The 26,140-nt window shown below is 39.5% G+C and overlaps 4 protein-coding genes across 6 annotated transcripts; all 4 read right to left on the reverse strand.

Moving 5' to 3' along the window:
* Positions 1-521: 521 nt before the first annotated feature.
* abhd14a (abhydrolase domain containing 14A) lies at positions 522-4,092 on the reverse strand. 2 transcript variants are annotated; one of them, XM_089010295.1, is made up of 5 exons: positions 3,795-4,092; positions 2,653-2,933; positions 2,422-2,537; positions 1,336-1,571; positions 522-1,155 (listed from the first exon to the last, which is right to left on the reverse strand). In XM_089010295.1, the coding sequence occupies exons 2-5, from the start codon at positions 2,913-2,915 to the stop codon at positions 973-975; spliced, it is 798 nt and encodes a 265-aa protein (XP_088866421.1). In that variant the 5' UTR covers positions 2,916-2,933; positions 3,795-4,092; the 3' UTR covers positions 522-972. The 2 variants fall into 2 exon arrangements, with proteins under 2 accessions (XP_088866421.1, XP_088866420.1); XM_089010294.1 differs by having other exon boundaries at positions 3,763-4,091.
* A 187-nt stretch (positions 4,093-4,279) lies between these two features.
* Positions 4,280-10,431, reverse strand: hyal2b (hyaluronidase 2b). The gene is made up of 3 exons (XM_089011006.1): positions 10,180-10,431; positions 8,284-9,236; positions 4,280-6,469 (listed from the first exon to the last, which is right to left on the reverse strand). The coding sequence occupies exons 2-3, from the start codon at positions 9,205-9,207 to the stop codon at positions 5,993-5,995; spliced, it is 1,401 nt and encodes a 466-aa protein (XP_088867132.1). The 5' UTR covers positions 9,208-9,236; positions 10,180-10,431; the 3' UTR covers positions 4,280-5,992.
* A 2,584-nt stretch (positions 10,432-13,015) lies between these two features.
* On the reverse strand, positions 13,016-17,818 carry tusc2b (tumor suppressor 2, mitochondrial calcium regulator b). Its single transcript, XM_089011034.1, has 4 exons — positions 17,694-17,818; positions 17,002-17,226; positions 15,835-15,955; positions 13,016-13,980 (listed from the first exon to the last, which is right to left on the reverse strand). The coding sequence occupies exons 2-4, from the start codon at positions 17,148-17,150 to the stop codon at positions 13,915-13,917; spliced, it is 336 nt and encodes a 111-aa protein (XP_088867160.1). The 5' UTR covers positions 17,151-17,226; positions 17,694-17,818; the 3' UTR covers positions 13,016-13,914.
* Positions 17,819-18,045: 227 nt separating this feature from the next.
* rassf1 (Ras association domain family member 1) lies at positions 18,046-25,558 on the reverse strand. 2 transcript variants are annotated; one of them, XM_089010302.1, is made up of 7 exons: positions 25,435-25,558; positions 22,888-23,314; positions 22,086-22,210; positions 20,807-20,911; positions 19,742-20,024; positions 19,554-19,669; positions 18,046-19,066 (listed from the first exon to the last, which is right to left on the reverse strand). In XM_089010302.1, exons 2-7 carry the CDS (start codon positions 23,123-23,125, stop codon positions 18,917-18,919), a joined length of 1,017 nt encoding a protein of 338 aa, XP_088866428.1. In that variant the 5' UTR covers positions 23,126-23,314; positions 25,435-25,558; the 3' UTR covers positions 18,046-18,916. The 2 variants fall into 2 exon arrangements, with proteins under 2 accessions (XP_088866428.1, XP_088866427.1); XM_089010301.1 differs by having other exon boundaries at positions 22,858-23,314.
* Positions 25,559-26,140: the final 582 nt, after the last annotated feature.

Below are 26,140 nucleotides of genomic sequence, written 5' to 3' on the forward strand. Positions count from 1 at the left end.
CAAGCTCAGCACGCCTCTTAAAAACAATGTATTGGATACACATGACTAACGCTGTGTCAAATCCACTACGCGCCATACAGTGACATTCAAAGCACATTTGATTCAAATAAACTCGACACCTGGTATTGCATAATTTGCTAACGGTTCATGAGATTATCGTATCTGCTTAAATCGGAGCTGCTTGGTTACCTTAATTAGCTACAAAAGATTTCCTCTACAGCACACCCATTTAGAACACATATCCTGGTTCACCTTACCCTTGTTTGATGGTTTCAGTTTCCTGTAAAATGTATCTGCTCACACAAGAGAACCGGAGTCATTAGAAGGTGGTGTTTGAGAGGAAAATTCCTGTCAATTATTCATCCAGTTTTTTACAACCACACCAGCTGGGGGGGGGGCTTCAAAGTCCGCAATCGACCACATTATTTACATAAACGTCAATGTTGCTTTGAGGGGGTCAGTGATAAATTAGAAGACAGATTTACATGCATAGAAATGTCCACACTCGCTACAAATAATAAGTATTACTGTATTTGCTACTTTATTACTCACATTTTCCATTGCAGAGTGTCTGTTTTTTTTTTGTTTTTCATCTTTTGCACTCAGGGCACATGCACCTGCTATTGCCACATTCTGCACAATTTACAGCATTCAAGTTTCATGTCACCTACAAAAATGGCAACACTGATGCATACTCATTTTTTTGCATGCATAGAGAAATGTCACAAGATGTACAAATCAAAGCTTATTGCACACATAGTTTCATGATGAAGATGAATAAATAATGGAGAGCCAGAAATATGATCATGCCTTACTTCGGTTTTAACCATATCATATAGCTTGTAATTATTATCTCATGACCTTTTTTGTCATTGTATTTTGCCAAAAGCAAGCCCCACAAAATTCATATCAAGTAAACCCAAGTCTTTCCTCATTTTTTTTTCTCCCTGTGCATCTTTGATGCCGCCTATCTCACTTCAGCTTGCCGAGAAAGTCAATCAGCCCTTGGTGAAAGGTTCCGGGTTTGTCCATGTAGCACGCGTGACGAGCACCGTCCAGTTTGAGAACAGTATGATGAGGAAGCTGGGCCAGGTTCTTGTGAGACTGGGCGCCGAGATTAGTGTCGAGGGCTCCGAACACAATGAGGGTGGGTGTCTGAAGAGTACATTGGAGTCAAAATATGATTACAGTTGGTTAACTTGGCATAAAGACAGATAGAAAATCTCAGGCCACCAGCCTGACAATGGCAATAAAAACTGCATATCATCATCATAATTACATCAGAATTTCGATTTAGATCCCATTAAATTATTGTGACGTCGCAGCTTTTCTCACCTGGATATTCTGATACTGTTGAGGCGTGTAACTACGTGTACCGACAGGCGCTATGGGAACAAAGCCTCGCAGCTGTGCGTTGTTCTTCATAAGAAATGGGATGGAGTAATGTCCGCTCATGGAAGGACTCACAAGCACCGCCGCCCTCACACCCAGTGACTCCATGAACCTGGAGAGCAGGTCCACTCGATTCTGATCTCTCTTCAAGGCCTCAGAGTCTGGTGATTTACCATAACCTGGGGGTTGATGTGCGGGGGGGGGATTTAAGAACGATTACAGACATATTACATCAGTATACCGTATTTTTCGGATTATACGTCGCTTCGGATTATAGGTCGCACCAGTCAAAAAATGCATAATTAAGAAGGAAAAAACATATATAGGTCGCACTGGAGGATAAGTCGCATTTTTGGGGAAAATGTATTTGATAAAATCCAACACCAAACAACATACATGTCATCTTGAAAAGCAATTTAAAATAAATTAATTAAATTAAAATAGAGAACATCAGGCTCCGTTTCACTTCTTTTTTTTTTCTAACATAACACCGCAGCTCTCGCTCTACGCAACTCCGATGAACGCACCTCCTTTTTGGTAACCCAGAACAGTCTTTTACAAGAGTTATTCAGATAACTGTAGCACAAAGAACATGCTAACAAGTCTACCAAAATATCAGGTTTTACTCCAAATCCAAGGAAATCTTCATCCTCGGTGTCACTTTTAAATAACTCCCCCAACTCGGCAGGTAGACAAGGCGCCACTTCCTCTTCTCTGCGCTCTTGCGGTTTAATGTGAAAATAACATGTGAAATGATATACAGTAATAAAAAAAAGTATATATAAGTCGCTCCGATTTATAAGTCGCACCCCCGACCAAACTATGATAAAAACTGCGATTTATAATCCGAAAAATACGGTAATTTAAATGTGAAAGAGAGACGGATTGCTGTGATATAATAGCCATGTTCACACATTGGGGAAAGAATATTGCAATTTTATAATTGGAATTGGGCTGTGCTATCACAATTGAATTCAACATTCCCAGCAAAATTAACCTCTAAATTTGACTGTTGTATTAGCCCTATACCTGGTAGGTCCATGGCTAAGGCTTGATATCCATTCGTCGCAAGTAGGGCCATGGTGCCGAGTTCTTCCCATGTTTTTGATGTGAAGGCCTGGCCATGCAGAAGCACCACTTGTAGCCTGTAATGAAACAAAAAAATGATGTTGAACCGCTCATCTGAGACTCAACCTCACTTTAACGGTTAAAGTTATGAGTGAGACTTCAAGAGATTTGAAGGGTTTAGTCAGCTATCACCTCGGCAGTATCTGTCGTCCAGCCCCGTCAATTGGTAAGGCTTCTCTGAAAAAGAGCGGCGGGTCCCCTGGCAGATGTCCTGTACGAACTGACACGTTGATGTTGGGAAGCGGAGGCGGGGATGTGGCGAAGAACCCAAGTCTTTGTACATTGAGGGACGGCTCCATGTTGCCGTGACGCATGGATGGCAACAGCAGATAGAGCAGTAAGGTGGCCAATAACACCAAGGCCAGGACCACCATACGATTCCGCAGGAAATTCATTTTTATCAAATGAATGACCTGGAAAAGGTGCATTTTATATTCAAACCAAATGTATTAAACATGCCTTAAAGGACAACCGACATCACTTTTTTGTTTCTTAACTGACATCAGAAAAACGTCTTATAGCATCTAAAATACCCAAAACACGCAGTATGATATTTTTAGTCAAATGCAAAACACCAAAAAAAAATGACTTAAAGTGTCCAAAATCTGCAAAAATGCATCTTTTTTTCCGGTCAGGGGCGTTCCTTTAGTGACGTCACGTACGGACTCGTCACTAACTCAAAAACAACACTTCCTGAATATTCAGCGCGAGTCTTAAAACGTAAAATATAGCTATATGCGGTGGAATCTTATTAAAATCCACTCAGTAGAAATCATTTGAAGCCATTTCACAAATTATGGACACAACTTGTCCGGAGACGTCGGTTGTCCTTTAACACAAAAAATACACCAATTGTTAAGGAAATAAATGCTGTTATCCACAGATGTTAACACCCAGGAATACACTTGCAATTCTAATATGTATTGATCTAGAGATTTCATGATACTCTATACAAGTGTTGTATAACAGTTCCCCCTTTAAAACCAACACAGCTGTTTGGAGTGTGCAGTGATGTGCAACCGCATTTGAATGCACTGGTTAAATGGCAAAATAGTAAGCCAAGCTCCAACAATGATTCGATGTATTTCTGCACCACTACCAACAACCAGAATCATCAGCATCATAATGCTAAGTCAATACATCAACCCATCCCAACCTCAGGTGAAAGCTAACATTAGCTAGGTATGCTATGCGTCTCAATGAGATGCGGTTGATTAATAATTAAAATTCCGTAAAACATACCGAAACAAAAGATGGCACTATCGGACACTCACTGACGAAAAAACGATGCTGTCTTCTTTATCGTCATGTCTCCCAAGTCAAACTGTACTGGTTAATTAATATAAGCTGTTTATAAGAGGCTAGACGTCGTTTGGTTTAGTATTAAATGCAAGACACCGAAAAGAAATTTAATGCCGCGAGGCGACAATCGATATATTCTTGTTAACCTTAATATACGTGGTCTTTCATTGGTAAATGAACTCTGAAAGCATTTGTTGCAACTGCTGTCATGCACGAATATTGATGCACGTAAAGTGTATGACTGTATGAGGATAGAACTTAAAATGCTACCATTTGAATATTTGTTCCTTGACGGACTACATTACACGTGCACACAACAAAGTCAACGTCATTTCCTGTAACCAATACCGCCTAAACGTGTTAAAGTACAAGCGCGTTATTTCGTAACATTATGTAGTTTTCAATACTATACATGAAGCAAACAGTAAACATAATGAAAGACTGTACACGTTCAGACTTGCATTCAAATGTTTTAATGTATAAAAAAATGGGAACATTACATAGTTTCTGGTTTTGTTTCAAACAATAATAACGTATGTGAGGAACAAAATCTTACAAAAAAATCTCCAACAAATGGGAAAAAAATGCAACACCATTCACCATACCTGTCCAAATTTTACGCAGCAGTCTTGTTCAACAGAAAATGTGTTAAAGTGCAGAATTTCAAAAGGTTTGCACCATTGTAAACATTGTGTTGCATAACATTTGTAATTTCCCTTTATTCAACAAATTAGCATGATAAATATAGAACCAATTTGATATATAATCTGTTTTGCTAGCGCCAGCAAACAGTGACGGTAGAAATATACTGTATTTTGTTTGATGTAGCTTCAGTAGTCGCTGTCGTCACAGCTGCATTAGCAGGAACTCAGACAGGAAACAACACGCTAGTGCTTAAAGACAAAGACGAGTCTCAATAAATTCCATTCTGCAATTTAAAGTTCATAATTATCCTTTAAAACAAATAATTAAAATATAGTGTTTTTTTTTCCCACGGACAGAAGGAGAAGATGCATTATTCTCCCGACTCTACCTGGAATTATATCTACATCATTTAATGTTAACATTGCCTTTATTTTCCCTTTCCTCCTCAAAAGACCATTTCTATGATAAACTGAAAGGCATCTGGACTGCTACAAAACAGTTAACAAAAAGAAGGTTAACATGAAAATACCCTTCAAAACTGCAATATCTGTTAACGAACAAACTGTTGACCGCAATATCACATTTCTCAAATAAAAGTTTAGGCCCGGCCACATTGTTTTGGATTTGTTGTTGTGTATGTTTTTTTAAAGCAATAGGTAAGATTACAAGCAAAAAAATACTTTTGGAGAAACACCTGAAACATTGAAGGAAATTAATTGGAAGTTAAAAAAAATGGCGGATAGGAATTAGAGGTGTGTTATGTGAAATGTTTAAATTATTTCACATTGAAGATAAGTGTGCAAAGTAATACAGTAAAGTCTCGTTATATCGATATTCAAGGGAGTCCGAAAAAATATCGATATAACCGGGACTATCGATATATCCGACCCTGTTTGCATGTAATTTTCTCCGTGCGTGCATAGAAATAGTATCGATATAACCGGGACTATCGATATATCCGATATCGATATAACGAGACTTTACTGTATATGATTTTTAATAATTTAGCATCTTCTGTCATAATGAAATATTCAGCTTTTAGATGAAGTCAAAGTGAGCAACAATTTACAATGCGTTTGTGCAGCGTATGAAAAAAAAAAGTGCTCATTATCATTTACAAAGTTCCCAATCCTATTTCCAGTTTTAAGAAATAAAACAAAAAGTCTCAAACACATTGTGGTCAGAACAGAGAGGCATAATGTGGAGGTAACATGGATTTTGGATCACATGGATTTTGAATACAGTAATGAGCAGCCATGAAAAAACAGAACGCGATCCAGCATTTGCTGAGGTTCTCATGAAAATTGAGTCACACTATTCTGTTAGAAGAGTGAGTGAAAATAAGAGCACATTTGGAAAATCCCGCTTGCACACAAACTAAGTGACAAACAGTGACTCAGCAGGATTGTTTTTATTATTGATCAGGAACTTGATGCAAATTCTGTCAAACAGCCCAAATATTGTTATGATTTTTTGGGGGGTTTATTTGGCACATTCGGTAAATATTTTATGTCGTTTCATTTCCTCACTGTAACAGAGTGAGGAGTCCAAGCGGGAGTAAAAAGCAAAGCGACCATGTTCCGAGAACAGAGGGGGCTTTATTTTGCCCTTTGGCTCTCAGAGCACAAGCCTCCCCCTGGTAGCCGGTGTAGCACTGGCACTGGAAGTGTTGACGGAAAAAAGTCAGCTCGGCCTCGCCAGGCTTGCCGCTCACCTTCAGGCGGCCGTCCTGCCAACCGATGCTGTGCGTGGACACGCTGAGGTGCAAGTACACGTCGGCGTCCGGTTGACTGCGTAGACAGCGGCCGTGCAGGTTGCACCATGCCCGACTGCACTGTTCGGCCGCCGTGGACACGTTGAGCAAGTATCGACCCAGCGCTCCGCTGAGATAGTCTTTAAGAGCCAAGCAGCTGCTCTCACTGGAGTAGGACGAGTCTCCCCAGAAGATGACTCCCGCTGCTCCGAGGGCGACGCTCTCACCGATGGTGGACACCAGATCTGTCTACAAAATGGAGTCACATATTAAATATGTTTAACTCATTTGCTGTCATTAATTCGGGAATGGAAACGTGTGATGTGGAGCGCCATTCCTGAATTTATTCGGGTTTTGTTTTTTCTTGCGGGGGTTGCCGATAAAGCGCTGGTAAGACCTCTGGCAATGTTTTTCGCTTCCACGAGGGGGCAGGATTTAACTTTTGTCCATGTTAGCGCTTTGTTACAGCTTCAGCTGTTGTTAATGCGCTATATATCAATATGAATTGTATTGTATTTTGTACAGCCGCCCTCCTTTCAAGCTCAGATAACTCCAGACTCATATAACTTAGGAATTAACTTTTTTTCTGATAAAAGAATAGATTCTAAGCCTTAGACTCTAAGGTTTCTTATGCTGCATTGAATGTTTATGTCGTCCTAAAACTCAAAATTCTGTGGGTCCTGCAATTTGAGTGAAAATGACAAAAACCCTGGCACTAGAGTGGACGCATTTTTGCACATTGTATGGCAGTGAATGAGGTAAAAATAAGGCCACCGCGAACTTCATATCTGGTACAGCAGAACATTTGTGCAAACGCAGTTCGACCTTAAATTCAACCACAGAAGGGTTAATTAACAAAACAGGCAATGCACGTCTCCCTTGACAATCGCTATTTGATTTTGTGGTTCAATGCCAAATACTACAGAACACTATATTGCATGTGAAACCTCAAATCTCAAAAGGTCACAGTATGAAGTGCTCAGCCGTTTGATGTGTGGTGAGATTTATAAATACAAAATTTGGGTTCAAAACAGTGATATATGATCATTGTCCATGTTAAGCGCTTTGTTACAGCTTCAGCTTTTGTTAAAGGACAAGCAACGTCACTTTTTTGTTTCTTAACTGACATCAGAAAAACGTTTTATAGCATCTAAAATACCCAAAACACGCAGTATGATATTTTTAGTCAAATGCAAAACACCAAGAAAAATGACTTAAAGTGTCCAAAATCTGCCAAAAAAATTGAGCTGCGAATTGAGCATTTTCAGAAAGTTCGGCCCCCAGTTCGTGACGTCACGCCAACCGTCTTGCATTGCTGGAGAATCAAAACAATGGCTTCAGATTCGGAGAATATGCTTTCTTGTTACACATCCAGTTATGAATATGATTCAAATAGTTCTGAAGAGGAAAGCATCCATGTTTGTAATCGATTAAAGAATTTATTCTGTGCCATTTTGAGGCAACATTGGGGGAAAATATCTCATCCAAAAAGAGGCAGAAAATGGCCACCGAGCTCCTGTGAGGAATGAATCAGCCCGTTTCCACAGGCTGATAAATTCCTTCCATGGAGCTTGGACGCCCTCTTATGGCGACTTTTGGGTGCAACGCGAGGTTTTCAGACCAAACAAGCACAGCAAAATACATTGACGTGATGGAAGGACTGCTACAATGTGTCTTTTTTCGGTCAGGGGCATTCCTTTAGTGACGTCACGTACGGACTCGTCACCAACTCAAAAACAAGACTTCCTGAATATTCAGCGCGAGTCTTAATACGTAAAATATAGCTATATGCGGTGGAATCTTATTAAAATACGCTCAGTAGAAGTCATTTGAAGCCATTTTACAAATTATGGACACAACTTATCCGGAGACGTCGGTTGTCCTTTAAAGCGCTATATAAATCAATATGTATTGTATTGTAAACACCCGTTAACTCCTTTTCGCACTTGTATGAGTTTTAAAAAAAAGTTAATAGTCAACTCAGCTTTTATGATCATGCACAGCGACAGGTGAATCTCAGCCTTTACTGCTCGCGATGATGATGTAACAGACTCTCAACTAACCTCAGTGAGGAGAGACATCTGACTGATGTATGTCGGTTGGGTGTAGACAAAAACCGGGCGCGCCAAGCCTTCCCCAACGGACGCCAGACGCATGGCCTCCTTCACCCTGTTGCGCACAAAGAGGCGCCCGTAATGCGTGGAGCGCAGCACGGATCCCATGTAGATGGAGGGGAAAAGTGCCGTGCACTCCATCCATAGCCAGTTGAGCTGGTCATTACGGGCCACCTCCAGCGGGGGGCAGCGACCCGTGTAGTTCTTCAGGCCGTTCCTGTAATCGTGGTTGTAGCAATCTGGAAACAAGTAGAAGCCCCACACTTGATTGGGCCTCAAATTCTTTGCGAGTCTTAGCGTCTCCAGCATGAATTTACGAGCGGACAGCTCAAATTCCTGCTGAGCCACTTTTGCAGCTTGCTCCGGGGTATACGTTGGGTTCTTTTTGAGCACCAATTCCCGTGATTTACTTCGATAAATGTCTTTTGAATCCCAGTTCCTAATCCATAATGGGCGCCACTCTTCCCAGTCGATAACAGCCAAACCTTTGGCCCCTGGTTCCCGTATATATTTCTGAACGCCTTCGGGCATCTTTTCATAGTGTTCCACCAGGCTGGCAAGCTGCGGAAGGCCCCCGTTAATTGCAGTGCCATCACGCTCGTAATAAGGATAAAGGCCGAGACGCTCCTTGTAGAATATGGTCAGGTTTTGTCGGACAAAGCCCTCGTTGGGGGAGGCCACAATGTCAAACTGGTCCAAGGGTAAAGTGACACCATGCCTCGGGGCGCAATCCTGCGTGGGGGCATTCCAAGCCAATAGAACCGGTGTTTGGGAATATAAAGGCCATCTTGTTTGCTTTGCATTTGTCACACACACACCCGTCCATGCTATCGTCACAGTCAGGATCAAGGAATGCAGCCAGAGAGTCCTCATGGCTAGCGCTCACCTTTTCTCCCGTGACTCTGCCAAAAAGAGCACATTAATCATGAAAAAAATAGTTTTAAACTAATTTCTGGGTGTAATTCACCAGTTGCAAGTTTACCTACTGACTCGTTTTAATTTCAATGTCTTTTATTAGACATTTATTTTGTATGTATTTTGTTTTCACTGCTGCAAATCAATCTTTATAGTACGGTTATAAGACAAGTGCTTGAAATGCTTTGATACGTTTGGATTGGATTTGATTTAACTTTATTAGTCTCGCAGTGGAGAAATGTAAGTTTCACAGCAGCAAAGTTATGAAAAGAATGAAATAAGTAGAAAAATAAAATACAGGAGCTGCTGGAAAGGCAGCCACCTACTGCACCATGTTGAAGTCAAAAGAACAAAAAAAAACTACATAAATAATGACAACACAATGTAAATAAATAAATAAATAAATAGCTTTTTTATTAAATTGTTTTAGAATGATAGTTTGTGGTATATTTATGAACTATTCTTTACCAACTATTAATCAAGGCAGCTTGAATTAAGCAGTGACTTATTCGCTCGTGGTTGGACTGCATGAAAAGTGGAAGTATACTATATTTTTTTCTACAAGCGCTGCTATGACAAAAAGTAAACAATTACGAAGCCGTTCGATCAATTTGATTTCAATTACAGATACAACATTCATTTTTTCGGTTTACAAGAACACGTGATAATTTCCCAAGTGTCCCAAACGTGTTCATCACCATTAGTCCACAAATGCATCATGTGCATTTTGGAGATAGGTTGTGGTTTAACAGTTGGATATTGAACGCTTAAAACATGCCTTTATAGAACCGTATCTGTACAAGAAGCACATTTAGTTTTGATCGTCGTGTTGGTTTTAAGTAAGCGGAATCTTTCAAATATGCTGAGTAAGCTCAACGTGGGACGTTCTCTTTTTTCCCCGACAGATCTGTTCAATTTCCTTCTACTCACCGATCGTTAAAAGAGATTTCCACGGGCCTGCCATGAGAAATATAACCGGCATTATTCTTCACTGCATTCCGGTCATTAAAGGGGGGGGAAAAATCACACTTTGGACCCGGAGACTGGTACCGCAGCAGGAGAGATGACGGACGGGATATTCATTTTTCATGAACAGACCAAATAGTCGATCTCGAAACCGTAGGGGTGTGGAGGCAGATGAAAAATAATTTAATATCCAAAGGAGCGATTCTGTCTTCTTTAAATTGAGTGATAACATTTGGGGTTTAATTGGGTAATACATGTTTTCCTGTTGAAGCAGCTTTTCTACTCAGATGAATCAACATTTTTTCAATCAGTTATACTACACTGATAAATCCCCCCTGAAAGATAAAGCCAATCGTTGGTTCCGCAATCGGTGCTGCCCACTCAGTGTCTCGGCGCAACAACTTCCGGTAACGGAAAAAAACGAGCGGCTGGCGAACCGTTCCTCCTATACACCTACTTTACAATGGAATTCTATTTTTTGTTTTAACGGACTCGAAATTCTGTCATAACATCTACAGTATATAATCCACTAAATATATGACGCATCATATAAATGTATACATTGCTTCAGATCATTACACCTCCGAATGAATGTCATCAAAAAGTATGCTTTTATTGCTATTTTTGATAGCAAGCATATGAAAGAAAAAGGACTGCTCTGGCAAAGGAAATCAAACGTCTAAAGATTGAATTTACGTTAGTATTTATAAATGTATCTTACCTCTTAAGTTAAAAAAAAAATCGAGATAAATCCAATAGTTTGTGTGTAGATGAGGCTATTTTGGATAACGTGTAGGCGCCTTCATTAAAGAAATGGAATGAGACGCTGTTGTAATCCACCTTTGGCTCTTGTACCAAAGACACTCCTCCTCTGAGTGACTTTTACCTTCTGACACAAAGATTTGAAGTCTCAGCAGTTAAGTCTGCTACACCCTAATTAGAACCATTTTCACACGGCTTTCTTAATCATCACTTACAAAATCGTTTTATTTCCCTCAGATTTTATAAATAATTCATGTTGACAGTCATAATTAAAGTTTGTAGAGTACATCCGCCATGCGAAGAGTTGGTAATTGTAGTCCTGTGGACACAAACACAATGTAATATTTGTGTCGTGATTCCGCCGATGGCTATGTAGACATGCCCACAAATCATGTTGGAAAAAGTAATAACATGGGATTGCATTTCCTATTCATCTCTTTATCCTTTAAAGATAACAAGATTGGGTGACTTTGCAGAAAGCATTTTCCCATGAAAACATTAACGACCTTCCCGGTCTCACTCAACCCTGCCCACGAAAAAAATGGCTTGGCCTTGCAATTTCCTTTGCAGGTGGATCAGATCTTAATCATCAGTGGAAGTCAAGAACATAAAATTGACGTACAGTGCAATTTGATGTTATTTAGCTTGGATTATTCCACTGGTGGAAAGACGTTTTGATCCTCTCCTCTTTCATCTAGAACTGCTTCATGTCATCACAAAGAGGGTATAGCAAGTCCTGAAGAATTAATGACTCTGTGTCTTTGTTTTGTCATATTGTCTGTGTGCTGTCATATTATTTGTTAGGTTTTTTTGTTCTTTTGACTTCAAGACGGCGTCGCGAGAGTGGCTGCCTTTCCATCAGCTCATGTATTTTGTTTTTCTACCTTCATCACTTTGCTGCTGTGAAATGTAAATTTCTCCACTGTGAGACTAATAAAGGCAAATCCAATCCAATCCAATTATTGTCAAATAGCTCATTTGAGGGGACTGTTGCATGAACATTTATGTTACGCTAAATGACATGCAAAGAAGACGCTATGACTAAACCGGAATCAAAGTTCATCTTTAGGAATTCAAACTGAATGACTAAATATTTAATCCTGATAGTCCTCATAATATGATAACCAGGAAACAAAATCTTACAAAGTGACACTTAACTCATTCACTGCCGGACGTGCAAAAATGCGTCCACTCCAGTGCCAGGGTTTTTGTCATTGTTACTCGAATTCCAGGACCTACAGAATATTGTGTTTTAGGACTACATAAGCAGTCAATGCAGGGTAAGAAACCGCAGAATCTCTTCTTTCATCATAAAAAAAGTTATTTCCTAAATTATATGGGTCTGGAGTTATATGAGCTTGAAATGAGGGTGGCTGTCCAAAATACAATGCAATAGATACATATTGGTTTATATAGCACTTTAGCAACAGCCGAAGCAGGAACTAAGTGTTAACATGGGAAAAAAAGAGGAAATGCTGCCCTCTTGTGGAAGAAAAAAAAAAACCAATACCAGAGGTCTGGCCAATGTTTTATCGGCACCCAAGCGAGAAAAACAAAACCCAAACTAATTTGGGAATGGCCCTCTACGACACAGGTGTCAAAGTCAAGGCCCGCGGGCCAAATCCAGCCTGCCACATCATTTTTTTCAGCCCGCGAAAGCAAATCAAACTTGTTAAATTCCATGATGATTGCTAAAATCTGAGCCAAAATGTCATATTTTTGGATGTCAACCACAATAAAAGTCATTATTCTTGACTTCATATTTGAAAACGAGTTATTCATTAATTTGCTGTGTGCTCTATATGTAATATTTGAAGGCATTTAAACATTCTAATGGGTTCCCCAAATTCATAACGGCCCTCGAGAGGAAACCATAACTACAATGTGGCCCGCGGCAAAAAATGACTTGGACACCCCTGATCTACGTCATATTTTCAATTCCGAAATAAATTTGTGAATGGCAGTGAATGAGTTAAACTGGATGAACTGTAACTACACAAAGCAAATTTTACATCAAGGAAGAAAGAGCAAAACACAGTGAGGCATTTAAACATGTTTTTTTAAACAAAAGTTCTCATAAATTAAATGTGAAGTTTATGCAGAAGCAGCAGACACTCAGATCTCACGGTGGATGTCTCTCCTCATCAAGTAACGACTGTGTGACATCAAGCCAAAATCATTGAATCGATTCCGTTTAATTGGAGGGCTACTTGATTGTCTACTCCTGTCGTTATTACAATCAATCATTTGATCCTTTTTTATCGAAGTTAAAAACAAAAAAGAACGAAAAAAGTGTGCAACTACCTTCCTTCCTCAAGATAATATGACATATGGGTGGGAGTTGGTAATAAACCCCTTGAAGAGTTCCGAGAACCAGACCTGAAAATAATCTGCAGCAATACGTACAGGAGTAGTCCATCGATGAAAAGGTTTCTTCAGCCGTCATCTGTACAAATTTGAAGGTGTCGGACGTTTCTCTTCTTATCCAAGAAACTTTGTCAGCAAACTGCTGACTTGCTGACGAAGTTTCTTGGATAAGAAGCGTCCGACACCTTCAAAGAAGTACAGATGACAGCTGAAGAATCCTTTTCATCGATAATCTGCAGCAATCAACTCAGGAGTTTAACACACGCCCCGTGTCTGCAACAACACAATTACATGCATACACGACATGTATACCGAGGATGTTTTGCCAACTTGGCACCATCCTACATCTCTCCCATCAGTGATCTATAAAATGTCGCTAACAACAGATCACATGCAGAGACTCAGCTCACATGACATCGTCTTGACCATGGATGCACTTAAAAATAAAAAACATCAAGAGATGTGCGGCGTGTTATCGGAAAGTTTCTGGTTTCCAGATTGCACGGGCGGGATAACCACGGGATGGCGCTGACACAAACGTTGTTGTCGAGAGACACTTCTTGGACATCGTCACACTTCACTTAGGACGACGGGGAAATCGACATGGATGCATGGAAGGTCCAGCTTTATGATTCCCTGCAAGAGAGAGACAGAGAGGGTGTGTGTGTGTGTGTGTGTGTGTGTGTGTGTGTGTGTGTGTGTGTGTGTGTGTGTGTGTGTGTGTGTGTAATCATCAGAACGCAAACTACTTGTGCCTAAATCACTTGATTCACTCTCAATTTGAGTTATTGTGGGGTATGTGCATTTTGATTACTGTATTTTCCAGTGTAAAAGGCGCACCAGAGTATAATGCGAACCCCCAACGAATGGTCTATTTTCAAACTTTTTTGATATATAAAGGCGCATCGGACTAAAAGGAGCACCTTCAATGAATGAAAGACCTGTTGTGGCCCAATATTACTTCACATTTAAAGGACAATCGACTTTTTGTTTTTTAACTGACATCAGAAAAACGTTTTATAGCATCTAAAATACCCAAAACACGCAGTATGATATTTTCATTCAAATGCAAAACACCAATAAAAATGACTTAAAGTGTGCTAAAACTGCAAAAAAATTGAGCTGCGAATTGGCATTTTCAGAAAGTCCCGCCCCCAGTTTGTGACGTCACGCCAATACGTCTTGCTTTGCTGGAGAATCAAAATAATGGCTTCAGATTCGGAGAATATGCTTTCTTGTTACACATCCAGTTATGAATATGATTCAAATAGTTCTGAAGAGGAAAGCATACATGTTTGCAATCGATTAAAGAATTTATTTCGTGCCATTTTGAGGCAACATTGGAGGGAAATGTCTCACCCAAAAAAAGAGGCACAAAATAGCGACCTCCTGTGGCCACCTCCGTTTCCACAGGCTGATAAATTCCTTATATGGAGCTTGGACGCCCTCTTCTGGCAGCTTTTGGGTGCAACACGGTTTTCAGACCAAAGAAGTACAGCAAAATACATTGACATGATGGAAGGACTGCTACAATGTGTCCTTTTTTTCGGTCACGGGCGTTCCTTTAGTGACGTCATGTACTGACTCGTCACCAACTCAAAAACAAGACTTTCTGAATATTCAGCGCGAGTCTTGAAACGTAAAATATAGCTATATGCGGTGGAATCTTATTAAAATACGCTCAGTAGAAGTCATTTGAAGCCATTTTACAAATTATGGACACAACTTGTCCGGAGACGTCGGTTGTTCTTTAAGGCACACCTGCGTATCAGGTCATCTTTTGGATTGAATGAGCCTTTATTAGTCTCGCAGTGGAGACATTTACATTTTGAAGAAAATCAAGGATTTTAGGTGCCTTACACACTGGAAATTACGGTATTTGATTGCAAAAAGCATTCAGGGCCCTAATACGCAGTTTATAAAAAAAAAAAAAAAAGAAATAGTGTATAACGTTCAACTCTTTTACCTGGGTTTTACAGACATCCGATTTTGCTTTGGGTGACTTGGATCAATTAACTCATTCACTGCCATTCCCGAATTATTCGGGAATTTAAAATATGATGTAGAGGGCCATTCGCGAATTTGTTCGGGTTTAGTTTTTTCTTGTTGGGGGGTGCCGACAAAACGCTGGTCAGACCTCTGGCAATGTTTTTCCCTACCACGAGGAGGCAGCATTTGCATGTTGTACAGCCGCCCCCACTTGCACCTGGTATTACTCCAGACCCATATAACTTAAGAATTAACTTTTTTTTTCTGATGAAAGAAGCGAGTCTTGGGTTTCTTACACTGCATTAAATGTTTATGTTGTCCTAAAACTCAATATTCTGTGCGTTCTGCAATTTGAGTGAAAATGACAAAAACCCTGGCACTGGAATGGAAACATTTTTTTTGCAGATGTTTGGCAATGAATGAGTTAAGTGACTAAATTCTTCCCATAGTCATTCTAAGAAATGTCGTCAAATGCCCAATTTTAACATCCAACCTCCTCACCTGAGGTGTCAAGTTTTTGTAAATCCTCCTCAGTTTGGCTTTTTTACGGCCATTTTTTGTGACAATAGTCTCTTCGTAAAACTCGTGAGCCAGGTCTCCATCTTCATCCAAGAACAAAGAGCTGCAATGATAGCAAGAGTAATTCTTTCGTGAGGTCCTGAGCCTTGGTAAATTGAGCAGATTTAAAGACTTGAGGTGTGTTGATCATTCATGTGGTGTGCAGGTGAATGCAAGGCAGCTTTTCCCATTCGACCCCCGGACAGCCTGAGCAAGAATAATAAGACTCCCCAAGATCAAGTTGGCTGGGGGTGGTGGAAAGCTTTCCTTACTATTATTAAAATTATACATTTGTTATTATTCGTGTAAGAATAATTTCCGTGTGTGAGACTTCCTGTTCATCTCAACAACTACAGGCATGAACAAAGTTGTCGATTTCTTTACCAAATAAAAAACAACAACAAATAAAAACACAAAAAAAATGAATGGTACCCTAAACTTTATTTTGTTGCACAAATTTTTTATTTTTTTGTCAACGACTCTTATACGCCTGTGAACACATATTTTGGTCTGCTCATGAGCAAGCTACTGCAGTTGGGTACTTTATCCAGATGGTCCTACAAATGTCCAGTGGGACTGTGAAAAAACGGCTCATCGAAAGCTACTTCAGAAGAGTCCAATGTTTTGTTCTTACCCATTGAATCTGGTTTCTTAAAGAAGGGCTGCCATTTTTACCAACAGTTTACATATGCACATTTAGAATGTTGAAAGGTAACTAACTTTAAATCCAACTAGCTCATTATCAACATTATCAGCTGACTGGACAAAGTATGTATGTGAATGTTTTATAAACCAACACAAGTACAAGAATTTAATTGAAATACAGTAAAGTCTCGTTATATTGATATCGGATATATCGATAGTCCCGGTTATATCGATACTATTTCTATGCACGCACGGAGAAAATTACATGCAAACAGGGTCGGATATATCGATAGTCCCGGTTATATCGATATTTTTTCGGACTCCCTTGAATATCGATATAACGAGACTTTACTGTAGTTGGTGTTAGTGGTCAAATACGCAGTCAGATTTCAGGCTCTTGTGCGTTTTTTTCAATTTTGGCATAGTCCAAATGAGAGAGACAACGCTCAGCTGGCATTCACTTACCTTCGCCTGGTAAATACAAAAGGTGGTGCGCCAGGAAAACTACGTGCTCTTGCCAGTGACTGTTCATTTGCATCTTTGGATTGGTCGTCACCACTGCCCATACCAGAGAAGGGCCAAAATCCTTTGGATTTGGAGCCGCTACCACCCATCTTCAGCTGCAGCACATAATTCACTTGGGTGTTGCTCTTATTAGTTGAACTTGACCACCCTGGGTGTGATTGATACCTGTGAAAATAACAGATCCAAGTGAGAAGGTTAGGCCATTTTAGTACGACAAATATGCTGCTGTGCAAAACAGAGCTCGATAGATCGGATTCTGAATTGCTATTTTATATGTCAACGGTGGTAAATTGAAGGGAACCCCATCTGAAACACTAAGTCACGCTGACAATCAAAATAAACGACAAAGGGAAGAAGATTTTATCACGTTGAGCTAAAAACATTAGCTGAGGTGTCAGAAGGAAAGGTGGAGCTAAACAGGCTACCTCGGCTCGACTTAAATTACTGATAGTAACTTGTCCTCATGTTACAAAAGCTATTGATAAGATACTCACTAACGCGACGACACAACAACACAACGTATGACACAAACGCAGGTCAAATTGGATTGAAGTGGTTTCCACAATGACGCTGTCAAAGGGGCGTTGAACAAAATATGACAGTTATGGAATTCAGCTTCTCCGACAACATACCGAGCGTGGTTTTGGGTCGTTTTTTTCTTGACACACTCACTTAACAGCTCTCAATTTTGGTGAATTGGACCAAACCTAGCAAGAGAGGTGGCTAACGTGAAATGCTATTTGGACGTGCTTCTTCGCTCTCTTGATCGCCGATGAAGGCGCCTGTGTGAAACTTACCGCCCCCTGTAGGACGGGAGCTAAACTGCTCAATGTACAATAACGAACTACTGGAATTATAATACTATGTACTACGAATAATAATAATATTATTATTAATAATAATAATAAAAATATATTTCATTTATAATCTGTAGAGTATTCACAAGACAAGAACAAGACATTGATAGGCTTTAAGAATAGATAGTACTTTAATAATTGAAAAAAAAATCAAAATGCATCTGCGCCACGTTGCATCATAGTGAGTAGTTTGATTTAAACTCCGCCAACTACCAAACAACCCGCTATTAGAGTTTTGAAAGGCGTATTATTATTATTGTTATTATGAAGAACCAAAAGACCAAATTAGATATACGTTTATTAGACACACACACGCACACACACACACACACACACACACACACACACACACACGCACGCACACACACACACACACACACACACACACAAAATCACACACACATTTCCACAGATTCCCTAAAGTGCCAAGTTGTGAGGTGCTTTGTACTAAACAAAACTACAATGATATAAAGTTTACACACTAAATGTGGTTTTAAACTAACTATAAATAGTATAAACAAAGCAGCATTTTTATCAGAAATAAAGGAATCCAGTTAAACTATTTAAACTGGCTTTCCTGATAAAGAATCATTAAAGTTTATAGTCTGTTTTCTGCACTTTCAGTAAACTTTGTTCAAACATTGTCAAGCCTGATAAATTTCACTTTGATACGAAATACCCCCCTGCCAGCTCCCGCCCCCCCCCCAAATATCAAGCAGGAGCAGTAATCCGAGTTGGTGATGAGTGCGTACGTGACGTCACTAAAGGAACGCCACTGACCGAAAAAAAGACGCATTGTAGCGGTCCTTCCATCACGTCAATGTATTTTGCTGTACTTGTTTGGTCTGGGGACCTCGTGTTGCACGCAAAAGCCACCAGAAGAGGGCGTCCAAGCTCCATATAAGTAATTTATCAGCCTGTGGAAAAGGAGGTGGCCAGCCTGATAAATTTCCCTTTGATAGGAAATACCCCCCTCCCCGCTCCCGACCCCCCAAATATCAAGCAGGAGCAGTAATCCTCGCCATGGCCTGCTTCATCATTTCCCTGGTGCGAGCGTAGCGTCTCACTATCTGCCGGACATGTTCCTCTTCCTCGCGTTGTAGTATTCGCAGGAAGTTGCACAGCTCTGGAAAACTGAAGGCATCCCACTGTGAAAGGGAACACAATTTAAAATACCGGTATATACATGGATACTAAACAGGTGTGCTGTAACAAAAAGGATATAATTTGGAAAACACATGTTGAATCAAACTATACGAGTATAGTCACACATTAAAGGCTCTGCTATGTGTTCGTCACTCAACATGTAAATTCCTTTGGTTTTGTTTAGTTTGACAGTAAATTACAACTGGGAGTGACTTTAAATACCATGATGTCTCTATTTTGAAGACTTGTTCATTATTTGTCAAAGTACTGCTAATGTGAAGTGAGTTCGGATGAGTTTATGAGTTTCTAATATCAAGCTTGCACTGATAGAGCCTCCACTGGACTTCACAGCCAAAGTGTTTGTTTCCGCCTGTAGCTAGGGCCTACGTGAGTGATCGGAATCGTGTCACCTGTGCCTATGTCTGAGCCGGCATACATTTTGGAGATACCTGTACATTAGCCGTTATCAAGATGAGTGTATGATCTTACATTTACGTCACCAGTCTCATTCTCTTTGAGGACCAGGCTCAAGACCTTTTCACTCGGTCCTGCACACAAGCGCAGATAGAGGGGATACTCGTCGTCGCTCAGTTTCCGCATGGACACTAAAACAACAAATCATAGAACGGTTGTTAGCATTTAGTCGAGCATTGTTTATTCTGATTCGAAGAGCTTACCATGGTTTTGTCTGTCACCGCGTTCAAACAGGGCAAACTTGGCTGGATTGTCCACAACTGTAAATTTATTGAGCAAGGCCTCGATGACTTCTCGTACTCGTGTTTGGGAGCTTATGTGGAGGTGCTTTGCAGAGTCTTTGGGAAGATAGAACGATGTCCGTCGCGTCAGTCGCCGGCGGAAATCGTGATCCTCCTCTGTGGGACTCCGAGGAGGTGGCAGGGTGATGGGACGGACCAGTTGAAAGTGGACTTTAATGAAACCAGTGTAGGAGCCATCTTTATTCTTCAAAGGAAGGTAGATGGACAGAGTATATTTTTATCTTTTTTTAAGATTAGTTTCCTTTTATTCAATACACTTGAGACTAAGACTGCTCGTTTAAAAGTAAAAATCCACAGCCATTTAAAATGCACTGCAACCTCATCTGTATCCCCTCTGTATGTCCAAGTGTTCAATATTTTTTCAGTATAATACTCTATATCAGGTTAGATACATTTCGGTATCATGAGACCAAAATGACACCGAATTATTGATCATTGTTACCTCACTCGTGTAAGGCTTTAAAGAGGTTGCTCACAGACTGAGGGGGAAGTGGCCACTGAGCTTCGTGTGACACCGAGTGTCATCAGCAGGGTTGCAACAGAGATACAGAGAAATCACATCAAAGCTTACAAGTGGAGCTCCTTGGAAATGTACTATTCCGAAAGTGATATTACGTTCAACAGTTTCATCATCAAAATATGAAAGTACAAAAAAATGAACTTCGGAGGTGAAGGTTAGAATGCATCTGCCATACAAAATCTGTCTAGTAACAAAACTGACATGACTTGGAAATCTTAAATTAAGTTTTAGAAATTGTGAGTTATTTGTCATTTGGTAATAATAATAATAATAATAATAATAATAATAATAATAATAATAATAATAATAATAATAATAATAATAATAATAAAGGCCCACAGGAAGTAAAATATGGTCAACCACCAAGCCCCCTCCCACTTCCCCTCATATCGACTACTTCAAACTGAATGAGAGATGCCATACGAAAAGAAAACAAATTCACTCACCACCACCATGTAAAGATTGCTGTTAAGCTGCGCATTGTACTCCTTGACCTTCTGATGAACTTCACCAACATTTAACTCCTTTTTGCGCCAGTCAGTCTGCTCATCCTTAAAATGAAAAAAAAAAAAAAAAAAACAACAGCTTCACTTTAGTTAAAGGAGAAAATCTGTCTGAATGTTCGAAAATTAGAAAAAGCAACCGAACTATATGAATACATAAGAAACAATCATTTTGTTTCAATAAATAAACAAATAAATAAAGAAACAAACATATACACTGTAGACAGACAGACAGACAGCTAGATAGCTAGCTAGCTAGATAGCTGTCTGTCTGTAGATAGCTAGCTAAATAGATAGATAGATAGATAGATAGATAGATAGATAGATAGATAGATAGATAGATAGATAGATAGATAGATAGATAGATAGATAGATAGATAGATAGATAGATAGATAGATAGATAGATAGATAGATAGATAGATAGATAGATAGATAGATAGATAGATAGATAGATAGATAGATAGATAGATAGATAGATAGATAGATAGATCACCATTTCCCTTTTAAAGCTGCGGCGGAAACATTCACATGCAGTAAAATACACTTTCACTGAGCGCTTCCCTGCCCTCTGAAGTCATCTCAATGGTTCCCATACAACTTCTCAAATGAAAGCACAATGACGCTGACCGCGATATGCTTATTGTTTTTCTCCTCAATCTTATTTGGAGACCACATTAAAATTTGCTCCGCCCTGACCATAAAAATACACCAATAAAACAGCCTGTTAAACGGCACATTATTGTCCATTGTGAGGTAGGACAGTGATCGCGTGCCTCTGATATCAGATTGGATTCATTTGAACCTGTACTTTCTGATCTAATGATCAAATGTATCAACTATTTTGCTCTTAAAAAGTGAATAATCATTATAAGAAATGGTCTCGGTTACCCTACCTTTATTATTGTGTTAATACAATGCATATAAAATGTCTACACACCCACTGTTAAATGCGAGGTTTTTGTGATGTTAAAAATATAATAAATAAATCAAAATAAAGTGTGGTTGACGATTATGTCAGCAGTTCTATTTGAACAACAGAACAGCTGTTTTACTGGAGTGTAGTCATGCCATTGTCTCTCATACCAAAAGAATGAGATGGCATTAAGGGAACTCTGGGGGACATATGGGCGTACTACACGATGGATCTACAGTGACAAATGTGTAAAGCCTCTGATCTGAAAAAAAAAATGCAAAAAAAAAAACATATTTTTTGGTCCTGACCACATTTGTGTCCATCTCGATGGAGTCGACTGAGGGATCCACATGCCATGATGGCAAATGTCTATCTTCATTGCAGTCCAGCTGGATGAATGGTCGACATCTCCGGTGACAAGTATAGCTGCAATCTGCCAAGAGAATGTTTATACAATTTTGGCTGTGGGATCCTAATACTTTATCTTACACTGTAGTGGAAATGTGTTGTATTCATTTTTACATGCTCCAAATCACCTCACGCATGACGCATCATCATCATCACCGTCATCATCATCAACAGGGCTCCTGTTTGCAGTAACGTGATGACTCAACATGACAAACAGGCCTGTCATTCTGCCCAGTTTGATGCAGATTTAGTCTTTCCATGCTTTATAGGTCATTGCCTCCAGTACCTAATTTACATCAAATCTTAAGGTTTGAAAATAGGCAAAATTAAATTTAGAAGCAAATTGGGTATGATTAGGAAGATTTTAATGCATTTTCTATGATTTCATGTTATTTTTCAGATATCTATAAACTCTTTTTTCACTCATTTACACGTTTCATTTGCTTTCGCAGACTGAATAAAATTATGTGGCGGGCCAGATTTGCCTTAACTTTGACACATGTGAAATAGATGAACCGCATTTTTCACTTGCATGATATCGGGAGAAAGAAACGTTTCCTTTTTATAATCTCTAGGTTGGATTATTGTAATCTATTATCTATAACCAGGCTGTGATCGCCAAACTATTTTTGCTCATATTCACATGATATACTCTCACTAGTGCTCACTCACTAGTGCATCGTAATGCCGTCTTGTACAGACCCCAGATGAATTCTCCACACAGGTCACACCAGGAAAGGTGAGTGTGACCGTAGGGCTGAAAGTCATGACCCGCGCCGGTATCTCCGAATGGCGCCTCGATGCTGACGGTGTCCCCAACAAGACGGACAATGTGGAAGTGACCGGCTTGACTTGGAGCGGCGCGTGGCCCAGGGGCCGCCAGCTCGATGGGATCATGTATACTGAGGTCCTTCAGCTCAATCAGCTCACATTTAGACATTCTGCCCGAGACTCGGTCACGGGCATGTCAAATTAGCTCTCGTTGTCCGTAAACTTGAGACCACATCAGTATTTGAGGACTGTAGTTGGGCATGTCACATTCATGATTGTTTGGCTGGAAAAAAAAGGGCAAGGTTTGGCTTGGATGCCAGCTTCGAGTACTGCAGAGTAGCATGTGTCAGTGTCAGCCCTGAGGAGATGAAACAAAGCAAGTGCTTGAAACAAGCTCACGCTAGAGTGCATCCTTAAAGGACAACCGACGTCACTCTGTTGTTTCTTAACTGACATCAGAAAAACGTTTTATAGCATCTAAAATACCCAAAACATGCAGTATGATATTTTTATTTAAATGCAAAACACCAATAAAAATGACTTAAAGTGTCCAAAATCTGCAAAAAATTGAGCTGCGAATTGCGCATTTTCAGAAAGTCCTGCTTCAGAAAGAGGCACAAAATGGCGACCTCCTGTGGCCACCTCCGTTTCCACAGGCTGATAAATTCCTTATATCGAGCTTGGACGCCCTCTTCTGGCGGCTTTTGGGTGCAACACAAGGTCCCCATACCAAACAAGTACAGCAAAATACATTGACGCGATGGAAGGACCGCTACAATGCGTCTTTTTTTCGGTCAGTGGCGTTCCTTAAGTGACGTCACGTACGGACTCGTCACCAACTCAAAAAAGCGTGACTCTTAAAATGTAAAATATAGCTATGGAATCTGGAATCTTATTAAAATACGCTCAGTAGAAGTCATTTGAAGCCATTTTACAAATTATGGACACAACTTGTCCGGAGACGTCGGTTGTCCTGAAACGATCACTTGTATGGCATCGGTAGCACATTTGAGATATTTGTCATTTATAACGTAAGCATCACGTGGATGATAATAACATGAGATTAATTTCTGTGATCTGATATCAGGATTGATGCGAAAACATCAAAAAGTGGGACAAGTAGATGAGGATAATCCTGCACAATCCAAACGTGAATCTCGATACTGCTCACTGTTTGTGACTGACTGGATAACCAATTTGTGCTGTATGTTGGGGACAAAACAACAGAAAAGCAGGTCAAAGAGTAAAAAACACTTCACAAACACACACACACACACACACACACACACAAACAATCTCAATTTGGGGCTTTTGGTGGTTCCAACTCTGACATGTCGAGAAAATTTACTGTACAGTACTTCATTAACATGAGTATGAATGACAGTATTTGCTTTTTTGGGTGTTCTGTGTTAAGTACTTCTGGGAAAGCTATGAATGTATTGTATTTGTTTATGACATTCTCTTAAAACATGTGTTCCAATGATCACTTAAAATGTAGGCAAATAGAATGTATCGATCATCATCTTTGTATACAGCTAAATATTCAGTATACTCCCATGTTTTTTTTTTTTATATGTATGTACTGTAGTGATCGGTGATGTGGTTGATTATGTTGTCATTGTAACATCTCTTGCTGGGATCCATTCACATATTTACTGTCTCTATACCAGGAGTGGATCATCGGGGTCTGCAAGGCCTTCTCTGCTGGCCTAAAAATATCTGAATCACAGACTAGTGTTAATTATATTTTGTCCATGAATTTTTATCAGATAATTCCAAATTGCCTTTCAGTTTCCTTTCATTGTTTTCCCCTTTTGTGCTGCTTCCAGATGTGTGTTTCGTATTTAAGCATTTAACCAATCACATTTCAGCCATCATTTGTTACCAGGGTCAGAAATCGACCTGGACACAATTTGTTCTGCAGGCCCTGGAATGTGGACTACGAAAGACATGAATGGCCCGCCACTGCTATATAAAGTATGAAAGGTGCTTATAAATGAAATATATTATTATTATTATTATTATTATTATTAAAATTACATAATACAACAGAGTTAATGTTAAAAAAAATGTTCCCATGTCATTAAAGAAACATGTGACCCCATGCAAAAGCGTGCACATCTCGCTAAGAAACGACTTGCCTACATTCACAGACTTGATGTACTCTATCTGCTCATTCTTCGTGTGGAACTTGTCCGGCATACTTTTCAGTGGGGCTGCATTGTGCGTTGCATATGAACAACCCGGGACCCATTAGCGCCAAGTGGGTCACTGCACGGTGCATTTATACTAACTAACAAGCGAACATTGTTGCCCTGCGCCATTTTTTAATGCAATGTAGTGTCGAAGAAAAGTTTAGAAAGTGTTGTCATTTCTCGTGTAAATTGCCAACGCTCGGTGGTTTAAATTCGAAACGGTAAAAACATGGAAACACGCAAAAAAACACATTCTCTGATATGTTAAATGCAAGATCGTTACCTTGATTAATTGATCAATTCATCGCCGGAGGATTGAAGTGTAGAGGAGATCGATAGAAGGCAATTTGACAAAGAGTTCACCACAGATGGTCCTTTTTCGCGACACTCACTCACCTCATTTCGCGCATGTACAAAACGAGCATGTGGGATTACTTTCTAATCCCGTCTGCCTATCCAGCATCCAATACAGAAAGGAATCCCCTCTCAATCGGAAATCCCTGAAGAAAACACACGACGTCTCGTCTTCTGAAATTTAGCATCCCCGACAACCGAATCATCTAAACGCAGCACAGCTAATAATAATCGCTCTCAAATATTAAATAACAAATTCATAACATTCAATTTCCACAGGGGAAGAAAAAGTTGTTAAATATTTAATTTTGCCCCATTTGGACATCACTCAAAAAGAAACCCCCCCTCAAGGCTGCAATATGGAGCCTTATCACAAAATAACCAGTTTTATAATAAATACCACTCGATTTATTATTATTATTATTATTATTATTATTATTATTATTATTATTATTATTATTATTATTATTATTATTATTATTATTATTATTATTATTATTATTATTATTATTAAGTATTATGACTGGTATTAGTTGTAGTAGTAATAGTGGAAATAATAACACATTTTAATATAACTGAATTGTATGATATTGTTATTTTTATGCGCGCCGAGTATTAGTATTGGTGTTATCATT

Source organism: Hippocampus bargibanti, linkage group LG12, assembly GCF_051943395.1.
Source record: "Hippocampus bargibanti isolate YZ-2025 linkage group LG12, ASM5194339v1, whole genome shotgun sequence".
NCBI classification, from domain to species: Eukaryota; Metazoa; Chordata; class Actinopteri; order Syngnathiformes; family Syngnathidae; genus Hippocampus; species Hippocampus bargibanti.